Source organism: Ranitomeya variabilis, chromosome 1 (assembly GCF_051348905.1).
Source record: "Ranitomeya variabilis isolate aRanVar5 chromosome 1, aRanVar5.hap1, whole genome shotgun sequence".
Taxonomy (NCBI): Eukaryota; Metazoa; Chordata; class Amphibia; order Anura; family Dendrobatidae; genus Ranitomeya; species Ranitomeya variabilis.
The window spans coordinates 1,041,841,886-1,041,867,736 of NC_135232.1; the positions used below are offsets into that span (position 1 = coordinate 1,041,841,886).

The window sequence follows — 25,851 nt, forward strand, 5'->3', positions numbered from 1 at the left end:
TAATGGTGCGAGTCTGATGGCGTCCTTACAACTGGCAACCTCACACATCACACGGAATCAAAGGGGGCTCATGGTGCCAGACAAACTATTAGTGAAAAAGTCCGAAAAATCACTGCACTCGTATGGTTTTCAAATGCATTAATCAACAAGTTTATTAAATTTGAATCAGTGGAAAGAAGTACTTGGCGAGTTGACGTTTCGGCCAACCCGTGGCCTTGTTCACAAAATCGCCTGTTAGAACTCTGTTGCATACAAAGAAAGGACCCTTTACGTTTGGTGAGTGAGATAAAGTGATGAAGAAGCATAACCTAGCTGGAGTGCTAGAGAACGTAAGCCCATGCACTAGAGCCGTATCTGCGGCTGGAACGAGACTTGTGGCTGTCCTGCGGATACAGTACACTATAAATTTCAGGCTGTGTCCATCCTGTATATTCTGCAGTGTCCCAGAAGGAACATAAAGGTATAGTGCTGTGTCACTTATATATGCAGGAGACCAGACACATTCTGGCAAATAGTTGTAGAGGTGACCTCCCTGTGTAATAAGGTATGCTGCCAGTAGATGGAGGAATAACGTCCGTCTCTGTCATATGTGCAGGCAAGGGGCAAGCATTGGTGGCGTAGTGGAGGAAGCCGACACAGTCCTGCGTCGCGTCTGTGGAACAGCTCTATTAGTGAAGGTGCAGGATCCAAGGAACAAATGGAGGAGGATGAGGATGAAGAGGTGATAGGGGTGAAACAGTCATGAGATGAGGATAATGATCCCCTCTCTGTTGTCTGTGGTTGGCTCCCTTAATTTAAGCTGTTTGGGAAGCTTTTTGGCCCATCTGAAGGTGTTTTCTATGCGTTCGGCTTTGCTTCCCATTGAATTCACTTTATATGCCCGGCGAACATTGGGACGCTCACTATTCCTAACTGAACCAAACCTTGAAAGGTTCGCTCATCTCTAACAAGCAGCAATGGATATTGTGAAGTGAAAATCGCAAATCTACCCTTTTACTGCCCTTTCATTGTAGTGCACAGTACATTGTAGTGCCCATACATTGAGCCCAGCAAATGCTTTTGAAGAAACACACTTCATGAAATTAAGTGGGCTCTCCTTGCTACAGAAATCCGTAAGATATGGATGTTAAATGTGATTTAGGCACAATGTGGAGCATGTGGATTTCAGAGTGCAGATTTTGCTGGATTTCTTTTGGGGGGAAAGTCACAGTGCTTTCTAGAGCCTTTGTGCCACTAGTAACATGGAAGCACCCTATATTTCCATTAACCCCTTTCTGACCTGGGATGGGATAGTACGTCCGAGGTCAGATCCCCCGCTTTGATGCAGGGCTCCGGCGGTGAGCCCGCATCAAAGCCGGGACATGTCAGCTGTTTTGAACAGCTGACATTTGCCTGCAATAGCGGTGGGTGAAATTGCAATTCACCCGCCGCTATTAACTAGTTAAATGCCGCTGTGAAACGCTGGAAATGGGCGCATCGCTGACCCCCATCACATGATCGGGGATCAGCGATGCATCAGAATGGTAACCATAGAGGTCCTTGAGACCTCTATGGTTACTGATCCCGGCTAGCTGTGAGCACCACCCTGTGGTCGGCACTCATAGCAAGCCTGTTATTAAGATACATAGCAGCTATCTGATGATCGCTGCTATGTAGCAGAGCCGATCGAGTTGTGCCTGCTTCTAGCCTCCCATAGAGGCTATTGAAGCATGGCAAAAGTTAAAAAAAAAAGTAAAAAAAAAGTGAAAAAAATAAAAAATATATAAAAGTTTAAATCACCCCCCTTTCGCCCCATTCAAAATAAATCAATTAAAAAAATCAATTCTACACATATTTGGTATCACCGCGTTCAGAATCGCCCGATCTATCAATAAAAAAAGCATTAACCTGATCCTTAAACGGCGTAGCGAGAAAAAAATTTGAAACGCCAGAATCACGTTTTTTTTTATTGCCGCGACATTGCATTAAAATGCAATAATAAGTGATCAAAAGAACATATCTCCACCAAAATGGTATCATTAAAAATGACAGCTCAGCACGCAAAAAATAAGCCCTCAACCGACCCCAGATCATGAAAAATGGAGACGCTACGGGTATTGGAAAATGGCGCAATTTTTTTTTTTTAGCAAAGTTTGGAATTTTTTTTCACCACTTAGATAAAAGAGAACCTAGACATATTTGGTGTCTATGAACTTGTAATGACCTGGAGAATCATAATGGCAGGTCAGCTTTAGCACTTAATGAACCTAGTAAAAAAGCCAAACAAAAAACAAGTGTGGGATTGCACTTTTTTTTTACAATTTCACCGCACTTGGAATTTTTTTCCCGTTTTCTAGTACACGACATGCTAAAACCAATGATGTAATTCAAAAGTACAACTTGCTTAGCAAAATATAAGCCCTCACATGGCCATATTGACAGAAAAAGACAAAAGTTATGGCTCTGGGAAGGAGGGGAGCGAAAAACGAACTCGGAAAAACGGAAAATCCCAAGGTCATGAAGGGGCTAAAGAAAAGAGGAGAAAAAGAACACAGTCCTAAAGTCCAAAGGGGTATAATCAATATACAAAAGTCTTTATTAGTAATCAAAAGTTGTTAATTACTAGTTGATTACTAATAAAGACTTTTGTATGTTGATTATACCCCTTTGGACTTTAGGACTGTCTTCTTTTTTCTCTTCTTTTCTTTATCATTTATTCTGCAGCTGGTCCGGACTTTGTCCATGCTAATACTATGGGTGGTTGGACTAGTACTTAAATTTATTTTTCTGATTTGTAACCCTTAAGTAGTTTAATATGCTCTTAAAGATTATTTGCCTATATTTCTATTGACAGATAATAGACTTGAGTGGGGAGTTGTTTTTTTGTGGATTGCGTTAAAGCTCTTATTGGGAATATTTAACATAACATTTTGGATCACATCTATCCTGCGCTTTAAGCTAACTTAAAGTTTCCATCTGGAGGGAGAAGATGAAGTTTTTATCTATACCAGTATTATTTACATTCAACTTTTTTTAGTTTTATTCCACTTTTTATTCAATAGTATGATGTAATTGCATAGTTTTTTGCCATTATTTAATGGTGTTTACTAAAGGAGTTAACTAGGGTGACAGTTTTATAGGCCAGGTTGTTCTAGATGCTGCAATATCAAATATTTGTACTTTTTTTGTTTATTTTTACATAAAAAATATGTATTTATTGATATATTGTTTTGTCATTGTTTTGTTCTTTATTTTGTTATTAGTTTTAAATATATAACTGTTTTTTACTTAGTCCATTTATGGGACTTTAAACTTTATTAATCCGATCACTAATATACACTGACTACACTGATACAATGATACACTAGTGTTACACTGACAGAATGCCTTTTAGACCATTCTCCTGATCTACTAGGCCACCATAGCTCTCAGATCCAGAGGTCATTATTTGATCTCTGTTTGGCATGACTACCATCTGCAACCCGTCACCATGCTACCTTGATATAAATGAACATTATTTTGCATGAACCCTTACCCGATCATGACGTACAGTTATGTCAAATGTCGTAAAGAGGTTTTGGAGGAGTGGACAGTTCCTTAAAAATTATAAATTTACATTGCTTCTTAAATGTTGTCTTATGTATAATTGCTGCCCATCTAAATTACATTTGTTTCATCTGAATAAAAGGATTTAGCAAGTTGACTGCATTAGCATTTACTAATAGATAATTTCAATGAACCAATGCTTGAAGCACGGTTACTGTTCATTACTTCTTGACCTTTTTTAGATATTTATAGTGTATATATCTATTCACAAATCCTTTCCATTTGAGGTTAAAATTAGAGAATATTGCTTTGTTAACACAATCATAAAAATGCCTCATTAATTTGATTTGGCTCTGGAGTGTTATCCTGTGTACAATGTTCCTCTGTATCTTCTGTCTGAGCATCTGCTGTACAAGACATCAATTATTAGCTGCACTGCATTTACTACAATCATTGAAATGAGTAAAATGAGTGAGTAATGTATTGAATATATGTTATCTGCAGATCAATATAATATTGTACACCTCTTGAATTAAATGCTATAAACTTACACTGATAAGCAAAAGGGTAACAATGTTTTGAACTTTTGACTACCGTCATTTTATGCAGATTCCTGTCATGTCACTGCATTGTTACTGTTTTGCTCCTAAAAAAATAACTTTAATTATTATTATTTTGCTAGTATTTTGTAAATTCACCTTTGGCTTTCAATATTACCTGAATCTTTCTGGGCATGCTCGCAATCAGAATCAAGCATCTCTAGGCTGAAATCTGATCCTAAGTCTATTCTACATGTTCCCAAAGTTGGTGTATACTGGTCTACTGGCTTGGGCTCTTTCTTCTACTCTACCCACCAGTGTTCAATTGGGTTGAGGTCTGGGGACATTTGGGGCCAATCCAACACCTCTACTTCATTGTCATTGAACGATTTCTTCACCAATCTCGACCTATGCTTTGGGTTGTTGTCTTGTTGAAACATTATGTTGGCCTTTTCATACCCATAGTACTTAAGTGTACAAAATAACTTGTCTTGCAGCATACTTACATACGGCTCAGTATTGAAAACCATCATCGATCCTGATCAAATATCCAATGCCTTTAGCTGTGAAACAACCCCATATTATCAGGCTTCCTTCACCAAACTTGACAGTTACTTCTCTTTTAGATCCATGAGCCCCCTTTTCCCTTGTTTCTTCCAGACCTATTTGAACCTGTTTCGCTTGTGCCCAGACTGGTTGACACTGGCGTGCAGGGGTGTGCTCCCACTGTGCCATAAACCAGACTACCCTGGAAGGGGCGTGACTAATTAGCTTCCTTGGTGTCCGCTGGAGCCTCTGATGGTGAGATCAGGCTTGTGCGGCAGGAAGCTACCAGGTACCACTCCAGGGTGGTGTCTGGCTGTGGCTGCTGATCCCACCGGGGACGGAACACAGGCAGGCAGGCACGGCTGTGACACTGGCAGGCAGACGGGTACAGCAGAGACACTGGCGGGCAGACGACCATGGCTGAAACACTGGCAGGCAGGCGGGCACGGCTGGCACTCTGGCAGGACAGGCAGACAGAGCTGGTACACTGGCAGGGCCGGTAGGAACCAGTATACAGGCAGGTATTTGGAAACAGGTAGGAACCTGTTCAGGCAGTTGCAGAGCGGAGGTAGAGCATGGCAGAACTGCAAGGAGCGGAACAAGGCAGAACCGCAAGGAGCGGAGCAAGGCAGAACCGCAAGGAGCAGAGCAAGGCAGAACCTCAAGGAGTGGAGCAGGGTAGAACTGAAAGGAGCGGAGCCACAGAGTGAGAGTGAGAGCAGAGTGGAGCCACAGAGTGTAAAGCTGAGAGCAGAGCAAAGCTGCAGAGTGCAGAGCCAATAGCAGAGCAAGGCCACAGAGTGCAGAGCCAAGAGCAGAGCAAAGCCACAGAGTGCAGAGCAAAGCCACAGAGGGCAGAGCTGAGAGCAGAGCTAAGCCATAGAGTGCGGAGCTGAGAGCAGAGCAAAGCCGCAGAGTGTGGAGCCGAGAGCAGAGCAAAGCCGCAGAGTGCGGAGCCAAAAGCAGAGCAAAGTCGCAGGAGGATGCACAGCAGAGAAAGGAAGAACCTGACACAAACAGGTATAGATTAAGACTGAGTTAAGAGAAGATTAGGGACAGGAATAAGATCTAGGATACCAGAGTAAGACACAATACAGACAAGGAAGGACACGGAAAGAAATACTAAACAAGGACACAAGCCTGAGTATGCAGCCCCCAGGGAGGTGGAAACATAGAAATCACAGAACACAGATACAAGCCAGGGTACAACGCCCCACTGGGTGGCAGACATGGGAGAAACAGAACTCAAGTACAGGCCAGGGTACGACGCCCCACTGGGTGGCAGACATGGAAGTAACGGAGATGGGACCTGGCACCTCAGCAGCGAGACACTGACTGAGGAAGTAAGTTGCACAGGTGTCCTCCAATGGGTGGGGATGACTTAATCACATAAGGCCTCATGGCAATTGGCAGGGGACAACTTAGAAAGGTGCACACAGTCTCAATAAGAATCAGATTTTGCCGGCCCTGCCCCACTATGCACACAGCCAGGAAGCATGCACAGAGCAGGCAGGAGGCATGAAGCACATAGCATGACCCAGAGCAGAGAGTAAGTGAATGTGTAAGGCAGGTGGGGGATGGGAGGCCATGCAGTAATGCCGGCAGGGTTTTTACAGAACCCACCAAAGCCTAGTCTATTGACTTTCATCTCATCACTCCAAATCACCCATTTCCAATCTTCTACTGTTCACTTTTCATACTTTTTTTTAAACTCAAGGTGACATAAGGTGCTTGCATGGATGTCTATGTTCTCACTTTTACGAAGGTAGACATTGTGAGGATCAGACTTGTTAACTTGTTGATATTTTGCCTAGACGTCCACATGTTTGCTTTTGAATGGATGGATTTACATTATTTTGTATTCTCCAAACTGTTATGGAACTCACACGATGTAGTTTGTCAATTTTCTTGGCGGAGAGATGGATATCAATGAGCTACATGATGCTGTTTCTCTTTTCTTGAGAAACCTTCATGACTGCTCCTCAATTCGAACCAGTGACCTTTTGCTTGGAAATCAACCTAATAACTCTTGTGAATTCTGCTCTTGGGCTCCCTCCGGTGGTGATAAGTTGTAGCGCTGCTGTCTTTGGATCGCAGCATTCATCAGGTGTGTCCACTTATTACAATTCTGACTGGGCTATTGAGTCTTGCTTGACACTTTAGTTTTAGTTAGTGCCAGTTGTCCATTGTTTCCTGGAGGATTCACTTCCCTGCCTGGTCTCTCTGGCTTGCTGTTCATTTCAACAAAGATAAGTTCTGGCTTTGTTTTTTTGCAGTCCACATGCTGTGGGCCTGATCGTTCAAGTTATTTTCCATGTTTTGTCTTGTCCAGCTTGGTCTGTATAAGGATTTGTTCAGCCAAGCTGGTATCTCTGGAGATGCAGATATACCCTCCATGTCTCTAGTTAGATGTGGAGATTTTGTATTTTCTGTGGTGGATATTTTCTAGTGTTTTAATACTGACCGCATAGTACTCTGTCCTTTCCTTTCTATTTAGCTAGAAGTGGCCTCCTTTGCTAAATTCTGATTTCAGTCTGCATATGTTATTTCCCTCTCCTCTCACAGTCAATATTTGTGGGGGGCTGTCTATCCTTTGGGGATTTTCTCTGAGGCAAGATAGTTTTCCCTTTTCTATCTCTAGGGGTAATTAGTCCTCCGGCTGTGTCGAGATGTCTAGGGAGTGATAGGTACATTCCACGGCTACTTCTAGTTGCGGTGTTAAGTTCAGGGTCTGCGGTCAGTACAGGTACCACCTTCTCCAGAGTACGTCTCATGCTGCTCCTAGGCCACCAGATCATAACAGTACAACTAGCCAACAATGAGTTAATTGCATCTCAGAAGAAGGAAAGGAAAGTGCTGAGCCATTTTTTTTTCTGTAGTCTGTTGTGCCTTTTCTTTCCTTTTTACCTCTGGGTGGTTCAGGAGTTTGGCGCTGGTATGGATGTTCAGGGATTGGCTTCTCGTGTGGACCAGCTTGCTGCTAGAGTACAGGGTATTTCCGATTATATCGTTCAGACTCCGGTTTTAGAGCCTAGAATTCCAACTCCTGATTTGTTTTTGGGGACAGGTCCAAATTTTTGAGCTTTAAAAATAACTGTAAACTGTTTTTAGCTCTGAAACCCCGTTCCTCTGGTGATCCCATCCAGCAGGTTAAAATAGTCATCTCTCTGCTGCGCGGTGACCCTCAGAATTGGGCGTTCTCCCTGGAAGCTGGAAATCCTGCTTTGCTTAATGTAGACACCTTTTTTCAAGCGCTAGGGTTATTGTATGATGAACCTAATTCAGTGGATCATGCTGAGAAGACCTTGTTGGCCCTGTCTCAGGGTCAAGAAGCGGCAGAATTATATTGCCAGAAATTTAGAAAATGGTCTGTGCTGACTAGATGGAATGAGGATGCCTTGGCTGCAATTTTCAGAAAAGGTCTTTCGGAATCTGTTAAAGATGTTATGGTGGGGTTTCCCACGCCTGCTGGTCTGAGTGATTCTATGTCTCTGGCCATTCAGATTGATCGGCGCTTGCGCGAGCGCAGAGTTGTGCGCGCTGTGGCGTTGTCTTCCGAGCGGAGTCCTGAGCCTATGCAGTGTGATAGGATTGTGTCTAGAGCTGAACGACAAGGATTCAGACGTCAGAATAGGTAGTGTTTTTACTGCGGCGATTCTGCTCATGTTATTTCTGATTGCCCTAAGCGTACTAAGAGAATCGCTAGTTCTGTTACCATCAGTACTGTACAACCTAAATTTCTGTTGTCTGTGACCCTGATCTGCTCATTATCGTCATTTTCTGTCATGGCATTTGTGGATTCAGGCGCCGCTTTAAACTTAATGGACTTAGAATTTGTCAGACGTTGTGGGTTCCCTTTGCAGCCTTTGCAGAGTCCTATTCCTTTGAGGGGCATTGATGCTACACCGCTGGCTAAAAATAAACCTCAGTTTTGGACACAGCTGACCATGTGTATGGCGCCAGCCCATCAGGAAGATTGTCTTTTTCTGGTGTTGCATAATTTGCATGATGCTATTGTGCTGGGTTTCCCATGGTTACAGGTGCATAATCCGGTATTAGATTGGAAATCTATGTCTGTGACTAGTTGGGGTTGTCAGGGGGTTCATGGTGACGTTCCTTTGATGTCAATTACCTCCTCCCCCTCTTCTGAAATTCCTGAGTTTTTGTCAGATTTCCAGGATGTATTTGATGAGCCCAAGTCCAGTTCCCTTCCACTGCATAGGGACTGTGATTGTGCTATCGACTTGATTCCAGGTTGTAAGTTCCCTAAGGGCCGACTTTTTAACCTGTCTGTGCCAGAACATGCCGCTATGCGGAGTTATGTTAAGGAATCTTTGGAGAAGGGGCATATTCGGCCATCTTCTTCACCATTGGGAGCAGTTTTTTTTTTTGTTACCAAGAAGGATGGCTCCTTGAGACCCTGTATTGATTATCGCCTCTTGAATAAGATCACGGTCAAATTCCAATACCCGTTGCCTTTGCTTTCTGATTTGTTTGCTAGGATTAAGGGGGCTAGTTGGTTTACTAAGATTGACCTTCGAGGGGCATATAATCTTGTTTGTATTAAGCAGGGTGACGAATGGAAAACTGCGTTTAATACGCCCGAAGGCCATTTTGAATACCTTGTGATGCCATTCGGGCTCTCTAATGCCCCATCTGTGTTTCAGTCCTTCATGCATGATTTATTTCGGAATTATCTTGATAAATTCATGATTGTATATTTGGATGATATTTTGATTTTTTTCAGATGATTGGGAGTCTCATGCGAAACAAGTCAGGATGGTATTTCAGATCCTTCGTGATAATGCTTTGTTCGTGAAGGGGTCTAAGTGCCTCTTTGGAATACAGAAGGTTTCTTTTTTGGGCTTCATTTTTTCTCCCTCATCTATAGAAATGGATCCGGTTAAGGTTCAGGCCATTCATGATTGGATCCAGCCCACTTCTGTGAAGAGCCTTCAGAAATTTTTGGGTTTTGCTAATTCTTATCGCCGTTTCATTGCCAACCTCTCCAGTGTGGTTAAACCCCTGACCGATTTGACGAAGAAGGGTGCTGATGTGGCGAATTGGTCCTCTGCGGCTGTTTCTGCCTTTCAGGAGCTTAAACGCCGATTTACTTCTGCCCCTGTGTTGCATCAGCCGGATGTCTCCCTTCCATTTCAGGTTGAGGTTGACGCTTCTGAGATTGGGGCAGGGGCCGTTTTGTCTCAGAGGAATTCTGATGGTTCCTTGTTGAAACCGTGTGCCTTCTTTTCTCGAAATTTTTCACCTGCAGAACGCAATTATGATGTCGGCAATCGTGAGTTGTTGGCTATGAAGTGGGCATTTGAGGAGTGGCATCATTGGCTTGAGGGGGCCAAGCACCGTATTGTGGTCTTGACTGATCATAAGAATCTGATTTACCTCGAGTCTGCCAAATGGCTGAATCCTAGACAGGCCCGATGGTCCCTGTTTTTCTCCCGTTTTGATTTTGTGGTCTCGTACCTTCCGGGTTCTAAGAATGTTAAGGCGGATACCCTCTCTAGGAGCTATTTGCCTGATTCTCCTGGGGTCCTTGAGCCGGTCGGCATTCTGAAGGAAGGGGTGATTCTTTCTGCCATCTCCCCTGATTTACGACAGGCTCTTCAGGAGTTTCAGGCTGATAAACCTGATCGCTGTCCAGTGGGGAAACTGTTTGTTCCTGACAGATGGACTAGTAAAGTGATTTCTGAGGTTCATTGTTCTGTGTTGGCTGGCCATCCTGGGATTTTTGGTACCAGAGATTTGGTTGGTAGGTCCTTTTGGTGGCCTTCTTTGTCACGGGATGTGCGTTCTTTTGTGCAGTCCTGTGGGACTTGTGCGCGGGCCAAGCCTTGCTGTTCCCGCGCTAGTGGGTTGCTTTTGCCTTTGCCGGTCCCTGAGAGGCCTTGGACGCATATTTCTATGGATTTTATTTCAGATCTTCCAGTTTCCCAGAGTATGTCGGTTATCTGGGTGGTTTGTGACCGGTTTTCTAAGATGGTTCATTTGGTACCTTTGCCTAAATTGCCTTCCTCTTCTGATTTGATTCCGTTGTTTTTTTAGCATGTGGTTCATTTGCATGGCATTCCGGAGAATATTGTGTCCGACAGAAGTTCTCAGTTTGTTTCTAGGTTTTGGCGAGCCTTTTGTGCTAGGCTGGGCATTGATTTGTCTTTTTCTTCCGCGTTTCATCCTCAGACAAATGGCCAAACCGAGCGAACTAATCAGACTTTGGAAACTTATTTGAGATGCTTTGTGGCTGCTGATCAGGACGATTGGGTGGCTTTCTTGCCATTGGCCGAGTTTGCCCTTAATAATTGGGCTAGTTCTGCTACCTTGGTTTCACCCTTCTTTTGTAATTCTGGTTTTCATCCTCGTTTTTCTTCAGGGCAGGTTGAGCCTTCTGATTGTCCTGGGGTGGACTCTGTGGTTGACAGCTTGCAGCAGATTTGGGCTCATGTTGTGGACAATTTGGTGTTGTCTCAGGAGGAGGCTCAGCGTTTTGCTAACCGTCGTCGGTGTGTTGGTTCCCGGCTTCGGGTTGGGGATTTGGTCTGGTTGTCTTCCCGTCATGTTCCTATGAAGGTTTCTTCCCCTAAGTTCAAGCCTCGGTTTATTGGTCCTTATAGGATTTCTGAAATTGTCAATCCGGTGTCTTTTCGTTTGGCCCTTACGGCCTCTTTTTCCATCCATAATGTTTTTCATAGATCTTTGTTTCGGAAATATGTGGTGCCTGTTGTTCTCTCTGTTGATCCTCCTGCCCCAGTGTTGGTTGATGGGGAGTTGGAGTATGTGGTTGAGTAGATTTTGGATTCTCGTTTTTCGAGGCGGAGGCTTCAGTATCTTGTCAAATGGAAGGGTTATGGCCAGGAGGATAATTCTTGGGTTGTTGCGTCCGATGTTCATGCTGACGATTTGGTTCGTGCCTTTCATTTGGCTTGTCCTGATCGGCCTGGGGGCTCTGGTGAGGGTTCGGTGACCCCTCCTCAAGGGGGGGTACTGTTCTGAATTCTGCTCTTGGGCTCCCTCCGGTGGTTATAAGTGGTAGCGCTGCTGACTTTGGATCGCAGCATTCATCAGGTGTGTCCACTTATTGCAATTCTGACTGGGCTATTTAGTCTTGCTTGACCCTTTAGTTAGTGCCACTTGTCCAATGTTTCCTGGAGGATTCACTTCCCTGCCTGGTCTCTCTGGCTTGCTGTTCATTTCAACGAAGATAAGTTCTGGCTTTGTTTTTTTGCAGTCCACATGCTGTGGGCCTGATCGTTCAAGTTATTTTCCATGTTTTGTTTTGTCCAGCTTGGTCTGTATAAGGATTTGTTCAGCCAAGCTGGTATCGTTGGAGATGCAGACATACCCTCCATGTCTCTAGTTAGATGTGGAGATTTTGTATTTTCTGTGGTGGATATTTTCTAGTGTTTTAATACTGACCGCATAGTACTCTGTCCTATCCTTTCTATTTAGCTAGAAGTGGCCTCCTTTGCTAAATTCTGATTTCAGTCTGCGTATGTTATTTCCCTCTCCTCTCACAGTCAATATTTGTGGGGGGCTGTCTATCCTTTGGGGATTTTCTCTGAGGCAAGATAGTTTTCCCTTTTCTATCTCTAGGGGTAATTAGTCCTCCGGCTGTGTCGAGATGTCTAGGGAGTGATAGGTACATTCCTGTTATGGTTCTCAATGGCAAGAGAACATAGCCCAGCAAACATGAGTACTAGCTCTTGGAAGGATGGAAACTAAACTGACCATGAACTAAACCTGCCGCACAACTAACAGTAGCCAGGTAGCGTTGCCTACGTTTTTATCCCTAGACGCCCAGCGCCGGCCGGAGGACTAACTAATCCTGGCAGAGGAAAATATAGTCCTGGCTCACCTCTAGAGAAATTTCCCCGATAGGCTGACAGAGGCCCCCACATATATTGGCGGTGATTTTAGATGAAATGACAAACGTAGTATGAAAATAGGTTTAGTAAAATTGAGGTCCGCTTACTAGATAGCAGGAAGACAGAAAGGGCACTTTCATGGTCAGCTGAAAACCCTATCAAAATACCATCCTGAAATTACTTTAAGACTCTAGTATTAACTCATAACATCAGAGTGGCAATTTCAGATCACAAGAGCTTTCCAGACACAGAAACGAAACTACAGCTGTGAACTGGAACAAAATGCAAAAACAAACGAGGACAAAAGTCCAACTTAGCTGGGAGTTGTCTAGTAGCAGGAACATGCACAGAAAGGCTTCTGATTACAATGTTGACCGGCATGGAAGTGACAGAGGAGCAAGGTTAAATAGCGACTCCCACATCCTGATGGAAACAGGTGAACAGAGGGGAAGATGCACACCAGTTCAATTCCACCAGTGGCCACCGGGGGAGCCCAAAATCCAATTTCACAACACATTCCACGGCTACTTCTAGTTGCGGTGTTAAGTTCAGGGTCTGCGGTCAGTACAGGTACCACCTTCTCCAGAGTACGTCTCATGCTGCTCCTAGGCCACCAGATCATAACAAATAACACACTGAGATATTAGGAAATGTGAGAACAGGTTGTACTATGTATTATACAGGAAGAAAAATATTTTTCCACCACCAGGAGCAAAACACTAACAATTCAGTGACATGACAACAATCTGAATAACTAATCATATGCTAAATAGCCAAAAAAGTCGAATTTATGTATGAGATAGTCAAAATGGTTGTCTATAAAATGATGGTAGACTTAAGTCTTAAGCAGTACTGGATGGTGAGATATGGAGTCTGAAAGTCAAAAGTTCAAAACATTGTTACCCCTTTGCTCATCAGTGTAATTAGCAGAGAACTTTGTTCACTTAAAAAAGGTAGACTATGTATGTACTAAAAATGAGGAAATTGATTTAATAGGTTCAATTTTAGGAAGTTCACAAGTCCAAGCAAATTTTAAAAAAATTGTGTCACTATCATGGACAATATGTCTCGAAAAAACAATCTAAGAATCAGTGGGATCCATAAGCATTCCAGAGTTATTGCATCATAAAGTGACACTGGTCTGAATTGTAAAAATTGGCCTGGTCATTAACGTTCAATCCATGTTGGAGAATAAAGGGGTTAAAATCAAATTTGCCATGGTGGTTTTTTTAACTGAATCTAGACAGTTTATATATTAGTTATGTTCAAGCAAAGTCATGCCTTGCTAAGTAATGATAAATGCACACTATCTATCAAGTCAGCACTTTGACAGCCCTTTAGTAAATTCACTTTGATACATTTTTTCCTTTAAAAACATTTTTATTCTCTTTGCAATGCAGGTGCAGATGCTGTGGAAGCACAGTGTAAAAGATTTGAAGTAAAGTCAAATGAGGACGGGAAGATGCTGTTCTCAGCTGATGAGGAAGAAATCACTATTGGTGCTGACAGACTCAGAGTCACAGGTGAGGTTTTGCAAACAAATATATTTAGAGTAAGAATATTTATAGTCAGTTGATATTTAGTCACCTTCTGTGTCAACAGAGCAGGAGTATTTGAAGTATAGACAGTAAATTTCAAATAAAGCAAAGACGAGCTAGGGAACTAAATACAGAAATGCAGAAAAAGTACAATTGAAGGACCTTGCCAATATATTGGGATAAAAAAATAAAAAATAAAACATTCTCAAGGTTTTATCTCATCTGGTAAGGATAAAATCTACTGTATAGGATGTCTCAATTTCAATGGAATATGATTATTTAGACATACTCATTTTATATAATATGCTATTCAAAGCAAAACTGTTGCTTTAATTTTTATATCTGAAATCAATAACACATGTGAAAATAATAAACTTTGTAATTTATTTTATCAAAGAAATATGCAGCTTTTTCCACCAGGACTGATCATTCAATGACAAAAATGCCTTATTCCAGGGTAAATAACTGTTTTCAGTAAAGACTGAGTCATACATTACTGAAAGAGAATATTATTAAAAGCAACTATCTTCTATGTAAATGGGATGGTTGAGAAAGAGGGTGGACCTTGGCCTCTAACTCTTCCCTCCTACTGTGTTCATAGAATCTTATAAGAAGCATCAGTTATCTCCTATATCTGCAATGTAAAAATCTGTCTTCACTGAATTTTACCTGTGAATTGAGAATTTTGAAAATGAATGATCATTCCTGGTGGAGAAAGAAGTACAGTTGTGCTCAAAAGTTTACATACCCATCAGAATTTTAGCTTTCTTGGTCTTTTTTTCAGAGAATTTGAATTATAACACCAAAATGTTTTCTCTACTCATGGTTAGTGGTTAGGTGAAGCCATTTATTGTCCAAAATTCTGATGGGTATGTAAACGTTTGAGCACAACTGTATGTGTCGATATTGGAATGAAATTAAACGCTATGACAGGAGACCCATGAGGACCCCACTGCTGACACAGACATAAAAAAGTTAGACTGCAGTTTGCCAAAATGTACGTGAGTAAGGCAAAATACTTCTTTGAAAGCATCTTGGGCATGAGACTAAGATAGATGTTTTTGACAAAGCACATTATTCTTCTGCTTGCTGGAAATAGAATTAGGATTCCAAAGAAAAGAATACAGCACCTACAGTCAAATATGGTTGAGGTTCAAAGATGTTTTCAGGTTGATTTGCTGTCTCTGGCACTATGTGCCTTGACTGTGTGCAAGGCATCATGAAATCTGAATATTACCAAAGGATTTTGGGTAGCAATGTAGTGCCCAGTGTTAGAAAGCTGGGTTTCCATTCTGGATCATGGGTCTTCCTGCAGGACACTGAACTTTGTCAGCGGAAATATGGAAAGATTATAGCTTTCAAAATATGGCGATGCAATAAAAAGCAATTTTTATCATGTGACAGCAACCAAATAGAAAAAAACTATATAAATCTGGTATCAGAAACAAAAACCTCAAAACGAACACCATTTCCTAATTCAATAATTCCCTAAAACCACGTGGTAGGGGTGCTACAGTGGCACAGGACACTCTCAGATAGCATTCCACACAAAAGAAAGAGAGCACAAAAAGTCCCCCAAAAAATCAGAATCATAATTTATTTAAAGTTACATATAAAGCCAACAAATTATAAACAGCAGGAGTTCACAGACGGAGTAGAACAACTGATTTCACAGGTGTTAGACCCAGGAGCCACTTATGTAGTAGTGGATGGGAGAACAAAAAACATCACATAAAGTAGAGCTGATATACTGAAAAATATATTAGGTTGTCAAGGGATACAATGCTGCCTAACTACAGCCCAAAGGGGTAAGTATATATACTAGTAATATTACAAATATGTATTAGGGCAGGCAGCACAGTGCTCCTACTAGACAAGAACCGATAATACAGTTAGGTCCATATATATTTGGACAGAGACAACATTTTTCTAATTTTGGTTATAGACATTACCACGATGAATTTTAAACAAAACAATTCAGATGCAGTTGAAGTTCAGACTTTCAGCTTTCATTTGAGGGAATCCACATTAAAATTGGATGAAGGGTTTAGGAGTTTCAGCTCCTTAACATGTGCCACCCTGTTTTTAAAGGGACCAAAAGTAATTGGACAGATTCAATAATTTTAAATATAATGTTCATTTTCAGTACTTGGTTGAAAACCCTTTTTGGCAATGACTGCCTGAAGTCTTGAACTCATGAACATCACCAGACGCTGTGTTTCCTCCTTTTTGATTCTCTGCCAGGCCTTCACTGCAGTGGTTTTCAGTTGCTGCTTGTTTGTGGGCCTTTCTGTCTGAAGTTTAGTCTTTAACAAGTGAAATGCATGCTCAATTGGGTTGAGATCAGGTGACTGACTTGGCCATTCGAGAATATTCCACTTCATTGCTTTAATAAATTCCTGGGATTCTTTGGCTTTATGTTTTCGGTCATTGTCCATCTGTAGTATGAAACGATGACCAATCGGTTTGGCTGCATTTGGCTGGATCTGAGCACACAGTATGGCTCTGAATACCTCAGAATTCATTCGGCTGCTTCTGTCCTGTGTCACATCATCAATAAACACTAGTGACCCAGTGCCACTGGCAGCCATGCATGCCCAAGCCATCACACTGCCTCCGCCGTGTTTTACAGATGATGTGGTATGCTTTGGATCATGAGCTGTACCACGCCTTTGCCATACTTTTCTCTTTCCATCATTCTGGTAGAGGTTGATCTTGGTTTCATCTGTCCAAAGAATGTTCTTCCAGAACTGTGCTGGCTTTTTTAGATGTTTTTTAGCAGTCCAGTCTAGCCTTTTTATTCTTGATGCTTATGAGTGGCTTGCACCGTGCAGTGAACCCTCTGTATTTACTTTCATGCAGTCTTCTCTTTATGGTAGATTTGGATATTGATACGCCGACCTCCTGGAGAGTGTTGTTCACTTGGTTGGCGGTTGTGAAGGGGTTTCTCTTCACTATGGAGATTATTCTGCGATCATCCACTAATGTTGTCTTCCTTGTGCTCCCAGGTCTTTTTGCATTGATGAGTTCACCAGTGCTTTCTTTCTTTCTCAGGATGTACCAAACTGTAGATTTTGCCACTCCTAATATTGTAGCAATTTCTCGGATGTTTTTTTTCTGTTTTCGCAGCTTAAGGATGGCTTGTTTCACCTGCATGGAGAGCTCCTTTGACTGCATGTTTACTTCACAGCAAAATCTTCCAAATGCAAGCACCACACTTCAAATCAACTCCTGGCCTTTTATCTGCTTAATTGAGAATGACATAACAAAGGGATTGCCCACACCTGTCCATGAAAGAGCCTTGGAGTCAATTGTCCAATTACTTTTGGTCCCTTTAAAAACAGGGTGGCACATGTTAAGGAGCTGAAACTCCTAAACCCTTCATCCAATTTTAATGTGGATACCCTCAAATGAAAGCTGAAAGTCTGAACTTCAACTGCATCTGAATTGTTTTGTTCAAAATTCATTGTGGTAAAGTCTATAACCAAAATTAGAAAAATGTTGTCTCTGTCCAAATATATATGGACCTAACTGTATGTACCACTTTAAGCACCATGAACATCGCTAGAGGTGTCAAAACAAGTTCTTACCCATAGTCTCCACTGCTTTAACCTGAGTGTACAGCCCCCCAGGGGGGGACAACTCCTTTAAAGTAACTATTCTATACTAGATGGTGGCCCAATTTTAACGCATCCGGTATTCTAGAATATGTATGTAGTTTATTTATGAAGATTTCAGAATAATGCACTAAATACACAGGATTCGGCCTGCCGGGCGTGACCAATAAACGAAGCATGGTTCAAATCCCGCACCAATTCGCAGCCGGACTGCATCTGTCGCTGATTGTTCACGGCCGGCCTGGTGTGACCAGTTAGTGAAGCCAGGGCCAGCTCCAGGTTTTTGAGGACACCGGGCGAAAGAGTCTCACACCCCACGTTGCATATAACACAGCCCACGTAGTATATAGCACAGCCACATAGTATATAACACAGCCACATAGTATATAGCACAGCTACATAGTATATAACGCAGCCACATAGTATATTGCACAGCCACGTAGTATATAGCACAGCCACGTAGTATATAGCACAGCCCACGCAGTATATAACACAGCCCATGTAGTATATAGCACAGCCCACATACTATATAGCACAGCCCACGCAGTATATAACACAGCCCACGCAGTATATAACACAGCCCATGTAGTATATAACATAGCCACGTAGTATATAGCACAGCCACAAAGTATATTGCACAGCCACGTAGTATATAGCACAGCCCACGTAGTATATAGCACAGCAACGTAGTATATAGCACAGCCCACGCAGTATATAACACAGCCCATGCAGTATATAACACAGCCCACACAGTATATAATGCAGCCCACATAGTATATAACAGCCCACGTAGTATATAGCAATGTGGGCACCATATCCCTGTTAAAAAAAGAATTAAAATAAAAAATAGTTATATGCTCAGCCCAGGCCTTTAGCGATGCTCCTCGCGACGCACCATTCCCAGTAATGCCTTGCGGCAATAACCCGTGATGATGTAGCGGTCTCACGAGACCGCTACATCATCTGGGGTCATTGCCGCAATGCATTCTTGGGACCGGAGCATCGCGAGAAGCGAGAAAGGCTGCTGCGGACACCGGAAGGTGAGAAGATAATGATTTTTTTTTAATTATTATTTTTAACATTATATGTTTTTACTATTGATGCTGCATAGACAGCATCAATAGTAAAAAGTTGGTCATACTTATAGGGTTAAAGGCAGCGTTAACGGACTGCGTTAAACCGAGTTCGAGTTATGCCGCGGTGTAACGCAGTCCATTTAACTGACTGCTAAAACGCTATGTGGGCACTGACTGGAGGGGAGAATGGAGGGGGCATTGACTGGAGGGGAGTAGGGAGGGGCCAATTTGTGGCCAGACTGTGCCTGTCGCTGATTGGTCGCGCCCAGCCGGCCACGACCAATCCGCGATGCGGGATTTCCGTGACAGACAAACAGATGGAAGTGGACCTTAGACAATTATATATATAGATAAACTATATAAGTTATCTGAAGTCATCCCCTTTACCTTGAATTCTGAATAAGATAATGTAATTGTTTTTAAAATAAATATTACGCAAATGCAAATAGTTTTTTATTGAATAAAACTCAATAAATGGCTGAATGGTCACACACATTTGACTTATAGCTTTCATTGATATCATTGCTTAATTTCAATAGCTGTTACTGTAGATTGGTCAGTGTTGAGCATTCCGATACTGCAAGTATCGGGTATCGGCCGATATTTGCTGTATCGGAATTCTGATACCGAGTTCCGATAATTTTGTGATATCGGAAATCGGAATCGGAAGTGTGCGGTGCGTATGGTTCCCAGGGTCTGGAGGAGAGGAGACTCTCCTTCAGGCCCTGGGATCCATATTCATGTAAAAAATAAATAATAAAAATAAAAAATATTGATATACTCACCCCTCCGGCGGACCCTGGGCCTTAGCGATGTAACCGGCAGCCTCCGTTCCTAAGAATGAGTGAGTGTAGGGCCTGCGATGACGTCGCGGCTTGTGGTTGGTCACGTGAGCGGTCACATGAGCGGTCACGCGACCAATCACAAGCCGCGACGTCATCGAAGGTCCTTCACTCTGCATTCTTAGGGAACGGAGGCAGACGCTTGGACCGGTGAGAGCCGGGGCCGTCAGAGGGGTGAGTATATCAATATTTTTTATTTTTATTCTTTATTTTATACATGAATATGGATCTTAGGGCCTGAAGGAGAGTTTCCTCTCCTTCAGTCCCTGGGAACCATTCCGATATTTTGTGTCCAATTGATATGCATTGGTATCGGGTATCGGTATCGGCGATATCCAATACTTTTTGGGTATCGGCCGATCCAATCCGATACCGATACCTTTGCATATCGGAAGGTATCGCTCAACACTATTGGTCACACAATTACAAAACATTGAGATTGCTTAAGGTTATGTTGTGCTGAAGGGTTTTATCACATGTGAGTACAGGTAGAAACAGACTGGTAATATCTACTCATCACAGTAAGAGTGGATATATTTTTCTTATGGCAAACATTTCTATTTCTCCTTTATGTTCTTCAGTCTATGTTAGTGAGTAATGTGAATGGTTCTTTATCAACTGCATTGTTTTGTGCAGCCCAGTACAAACTCAAATATTATGAAGCATTATAGTAATAACAGACTGACAGCTTACTGAAATCTATGGTCTTTCCTGATACATTGGTGTAAAAGTCCAAAAAGTCCAAAAGCTAATAATAGTAATAATAAAAGGGGGATATGGAGGAAGAGAAATAAAAGAAGAAAAAGTAGGAGGTGGAGAAGAAGTGTTGACCATAAATTAAAATGATTATTAACATTATAAATTTGCATTGTTTTTGCAAAGCATAAGAAACGGGAATTAAACTGGAGATTAAGACTGAGCATGTGCAGTTCCTTCTTGCTAATATATCAGTTAAAAATATTTACAAATAATAAATATTAGGAGACATTTTTCACATTTGTTATTTGAAAGAAGCACTCCCATCAAAGCTTTTATCCTCATAACATATTACATCATCAATTTATATAGCACAGTGTACTTACAATTGCTCATTTTGCCTTTCTACCCAGTTAATTTTTCTCTTTTCTCTGCTCTATGTAGAAACAGGAAGTCTTTTGTCCCTGTATTTACAATTCCCCTCTTCAACTCCTCACCCAGCTGCTCCGCTGCCCCCACCAGAGAGTTCTGCAGTGATTCATGACGTGTGCAGATAAAATTGGTTTACTGTTTCTGCATAGATCTTAGAAGGATTCAGCTCGGTAGTTTTTAATCACGTTATGTTATAGGCCTAATGGATAAGGGAAGAATTAGCTGGATAGAAGGGCAAAATGAAAAATTGTAAAAACACAGTGCTATATACTATGATGAGTGCAATATATTAACAGGATAAACATTTTGATGGGATAACTTCTTTAAATTATAAATTACATTAATTATAAAACAAAATCTATGGAGAGTGGAGATGAGAGAATAAATTTGTAATACCGGTAAAATTCCATTGCTGCCATAGTCCTGTGAACTGCCTCCTGTCTTCTGAAATCCATGGCTCCTCTATTGATCAGCCTGCCTAGCATAATCTGTTCATGCCACAACAGTGATGCCATGCCAGGCTGGCTAATCAAAAGAGGAGCTGCAGATGCACTCAGGTAAGAAGCTGTTAACATCCTGCAACAACAGAGTACTGACCTGGTCCCTGGACAAGGGTCCTGCAAATCAATTTGCTCATCTTTCATCCTACATCTCTAGCTAATTGAGTTGTTTGGGCCAACTAGTATGCAAAATGCAACAAAATAGAGGTTTCCAATACAAAAATGCTTCATGAGACTCAAAGTCTACTGAAGTAATCAGTTGAAATGGATTTTCTAGCTGTTTCTAATTTATGAAAAATGTATCCTTAAATATGCTTAAAAAAGCTAATTTTACAGATAATGATATAGTTTAATCATCAAAGTTGCCCTTATCAAAATATATCCTTTCCTTTTAAGCCCTGAGTAATGGCATGCCATCATTCTAGTTTATGATCAGATTAGAGTTCAGTTTGGCAAGCTGCATATTTCAAAAGCTAAATCCACTTCCTCCTCTGTCATTGCTGATACATGGCCAAAAAGGGGGCTGGCTTAGCTAATAGAATGAGTTGGAGAGACAGCTTATTTTACATAGATTCCTGTGTTGAGCAAAGGACAGAAGGGAACCTGTTGAGACCTGGGCTAGGTTATATAAACACATATTATGATGCCATTGATATCTGAGCTTTTTGGTAAACTTTGTAATATGCCATTTTAAGTATACTGTGTTTAGTATATTTTTTTAATGAACAACTTTAAAGTTAGGCTACTTTCACACTAGCGTCGTGCTCGGCCCGTCGCAGTGCGTCGGGCCGAGATTACCGACGCTAGCGTTCTCTGTGCCGCACAATGGGGGCAGCTGATGCATTTTTCCAGCGCATCCGCTGCCCCATTGTGAGGTGCGGGGAAGTGCGGGGAGGTGGGGGCGGAGTTCCGGCCGCGCATGCGCGGTCGTAAAAAGCGGACCGTCGGCGGCAAAAAACGTTACATGTAGCGTTTTTTGTGCCGACGGTCCGCCACAACACGGCGCAACCGTCGCACGACGGTTGCGACGTGTGTCAATCCGTCGCAATACGTCGCTTAATGTTAGTCTATGGGGAAAAAACGCATCCTGCAAGCACTTTTGCAGGATGCGTTTTTTCGGCCAAACGACGCATTGCGACGGATTGCAAAAAAAACGCTAGTGTGAAAGTAGCCTTATTTATCATTTTTTTGTTAAGGCAACTTCAAAGACTGAATGAAACTGTATAAAAATACTGTATAAATTGGTCAATGTGCAAATAATATGCCCTTCACACCCTTGATAAGATTTTGTCAAACCTGGTTGGGCTTTTAATGCTAACCTTTCTAAATAGTTTGTATTTATTTGTTGAAACATCCATTTATGTGAGCCAACCGTGGCTGTTAAAGAACCTCTAATTGACACTCATTCAATGGCCTTTTTAGAAAAGTCCACCATATTTCTATGCACATATCATGATAAGAAGATTGTTCTGTAGGCACTGATTATCTTCATTATCTACAGCATATCCACTGTTTGCACATGGCAATATGCTGCAGAGAATGAAGATGTAAATATCAGTATGAATGACCAAATCATTCAATGAACAATCATTTTACATATTTATTTGGTGAGTGCCTTAATGTTTCCACGTTTCGAATACTCATTCCTGATTATCAATTCATTTAACTGAGCATTTAAAGTAAATCTGTCAACAGGGTTATGCTCAGTAAACTACAGACACTGTCAGGTTGGTGCCGTTAGACTGATGAAAATGATATCTGGGTGATGAAATCCATCTTGTGGTTGTTGTTTAACCCCTTTCTGACCTCGTACGGGATAAGACGTCAGCGGTGAGCCTGCATCAAAGCCGGGACATGCCAGCTGTTTTGAACAGCTGACATGTGCCCGCAATAGCGGCTGGTGAAATCGCGATTCACCCACCGCTATTAACTAGTTAAATGACGCTGTCAAACGCTGACAGCGGCATTTAACCGGCGCTTCCGGCTGGGCGGCCGGAAATGAGCGCATCGCTGACCTCCGTCACATGATCGGGGGTCGGCGATGCTTCTGTATAGTAACCATAGAGGTCCTTGAGACATCTATGGTTACTGATCCGTGGCAGCTGTGAGCGCCACCCTGTGGTCAGCACTCATAGCACACCTGCATTTCTGCTGCATAGCAGCGATCTGATGATCACTGCTATGTAGCAGAGGCGATCGAGTTGTGCCAGCTTCTAGCCTCCTATAAAGGCTATTGAAGCATGGCAAAAGTAAAAAAAAGTAAAAACAATGTGAAAAAATGAAAAAAATATAAAAGTTTAAATCACCCCCCTTTTACCCTGTTCAAAATAAATAAATTAAAAAAAAATTCAAACCTACACATATTTGGTATCGCTGCATTCAGAATCGCCCAATCTATCAATAAAAAAAAGGATTGACCTGATCTCTAAACAGCGTAGCGATAAAAAATTTGAAACGCCAGAATTATGTTTTTTTGGTCGCCGCTACATTGCATTAAAATGCAATAAAGGGCGATGAAAAGAATGTATCTGCACCAAAATGGTATCATTAAAAACATCAGCTCGGCTCGCAAAAAATAAGCCCCCAACCGACCCCAGATCATGAAAAATGGAGACGCTACGGGTATCGGAAAATGGTGCAATTTTTTTTTTTTTAGCAAAGTTTGGATTTTTTTTCACCACTTAGATAAAAAACAACCTAGTCATGTTAGGTGTCTATGAACTCGTAATGACCTGGAGAATCATAAAGGCAGGTCAGTTTTAGCATTTAGTGAACCTAGCAAAAAAGCCAAACAAAAAACAAGTGTGGGACTGCACTTTTTTTGCAATTTCACCGCACTTGGAATTTGTTTCCCGTTTTCTAGTACAAGACATGCTAAAACCAATGATGTTGTTCAAAAGTACAACTTGTTTCACAAAAAATAAGCCCTCACATGGCCATATTGACAGAAAAAAAAAAGTTATGGCTCTGGGAAGGAGGGGAGGGGAGCGAAAAACGAACACGGAAAACCGGAAAATCCCAAGGTCATGAAGGGGTTAATCTTTATTTGCCATTTTCGGTTAATACGATTCTCATGCTTCGGGGCGGCCTGGGAGGGGTCTTTATGTGATGATCTGATTAGATATTCATCTTTATGGCTTATGACAGGTCACTGATCCCTCAGTGACCAGCCATCTATTTTAAAGACTGAATAAAAAGATTAAAAAAATTAAAAAATAAAAAGATTAAGATAATAAATGATCTTAATTACAGTGGTGCTGGCAGTCACACCTGCTCAGTAGCAAATATCTTATTATGATAGATGTTACTGCGCAGGGGTCGCTGGCATCATCTTGATGGAGCCTATATTTTTTATTTTTTCTCTAGCAAAATGGCACTAGTGGTGGCACCTGTGCAGTAGAGTCTATTGGAACGCCATATTAATTAACACAGTTTTTTTTCATGCAAAACTATATGTCTAAATAAAATAAAATTATGCATATTATCCCCATATCATGGTACAGCCCAGGTGCCGCTGCCAGCGCCTGCCTGATAAATGTGATTTTCTTTCATTATATTCAGTATGTAACATAGGGGGCAGATCACTGAGGGATCAGTGACCTGTCATAAGCCATAAGGATGAATATCTAATCAAAGTACCACATGAAGCCCCACCCACAGGCCTGCCCTGAAGCACGAGAATCTTATTAAATGAAAACTACAAATAAAGATTATACTACAACCACAAGTTGGATTTCATCAACCAGATATCATTTTAATCAGTACAACAGCGCCACCCTGACAGTGTATGTAGTTTACGGAGCACAATGCTACTGACAGGTTCATTTTTAGCATTCCCCATAAGTTTTTTGATTCTTCTTTGTCATACATTATCAAATTGTTCTATATATATAAAACTGCTAATAATTAATATTGTACTTGTGCTAATTTGCTGGCTAATTTGCTGGCTATTTATTGCTGTTTTAAGCTGTTTTTTTGTTTTGCACCAATTCGTCTTTAAGTTGCACCTATCTTGAATTCTTTTTTCAATTTTTTCATGTTTTTTTTTTCTTTGTTCAACAAGTGTTGAGGTCATTTACCCATTTGTGATATTATTTTAAAATGTCACACATTTTATGCATAGATGTACACCCATTAGTGTTGAGCGATACCTTCCGATATCGAAAAGTATCGGTATCGGATTGCATCGGCCGATATTCAAAAAATATCGGATATCGCCGATACCGATACCCGATACCAATGCAAGTCAATGGGACCAAAATATCGGAATTAAAATAAACCCTTTCTTTCCATGTAGGTTCATTCAACATGAAGGAAAACAACTAAGAATAACGTAGGATGTATTGGGGGAGGTGGCGGAGACATTAAAGGCATAGAGGTTTAGCCCAATCAAATAGAATAGCAGGAATTTTTTTTTTTTTATAAGACGTTCAGAGTTACAAAGATATTGACTATGTTAAGATTTTTTTTATTTTGTCAGATATTGATGTTTCACTACTTCCATGCCCTTCACCTTCTTTTTTACTTCTCCGACATTTTCTTCTTCATCATCCTCAGCAGCAGCATCTTTGACATCAACTTCTTCTTCACCTTATTCATATTCTTCTTCACCTTCTTCCTATTATTTTTTTTGTTACATTCTTCATATTCTTTTTATTAAACT

General features: G+C 41.5%; 1 protein-coding gene across 4 annotated transcripts in view; it reads left to right on the forward strand.

Moving 5' to 3' along the window:
- The window catches only part of SGCZ (sarcoglycan zeta), a 1,541,618-nt gene that overhangs the window by 1,392,531 nt on the left and 123,236 nt on the right, over nt 1-25,851 (forward strand). For all 4 annotated transcript variants that reach the window (XM_077279708.1, XM_077279710.1, XM_077279711.1 and 1 more), the window contains one exon: nt 13,888-14,010. In XM_077279708.1, coding sequence (XP_077135823.1) covers nt 13,888-14,010 — 123 coding nt within the window. The remainder of the gene's footprint in view (nt 1-13,887; nt 14,011-25,851) is intronic.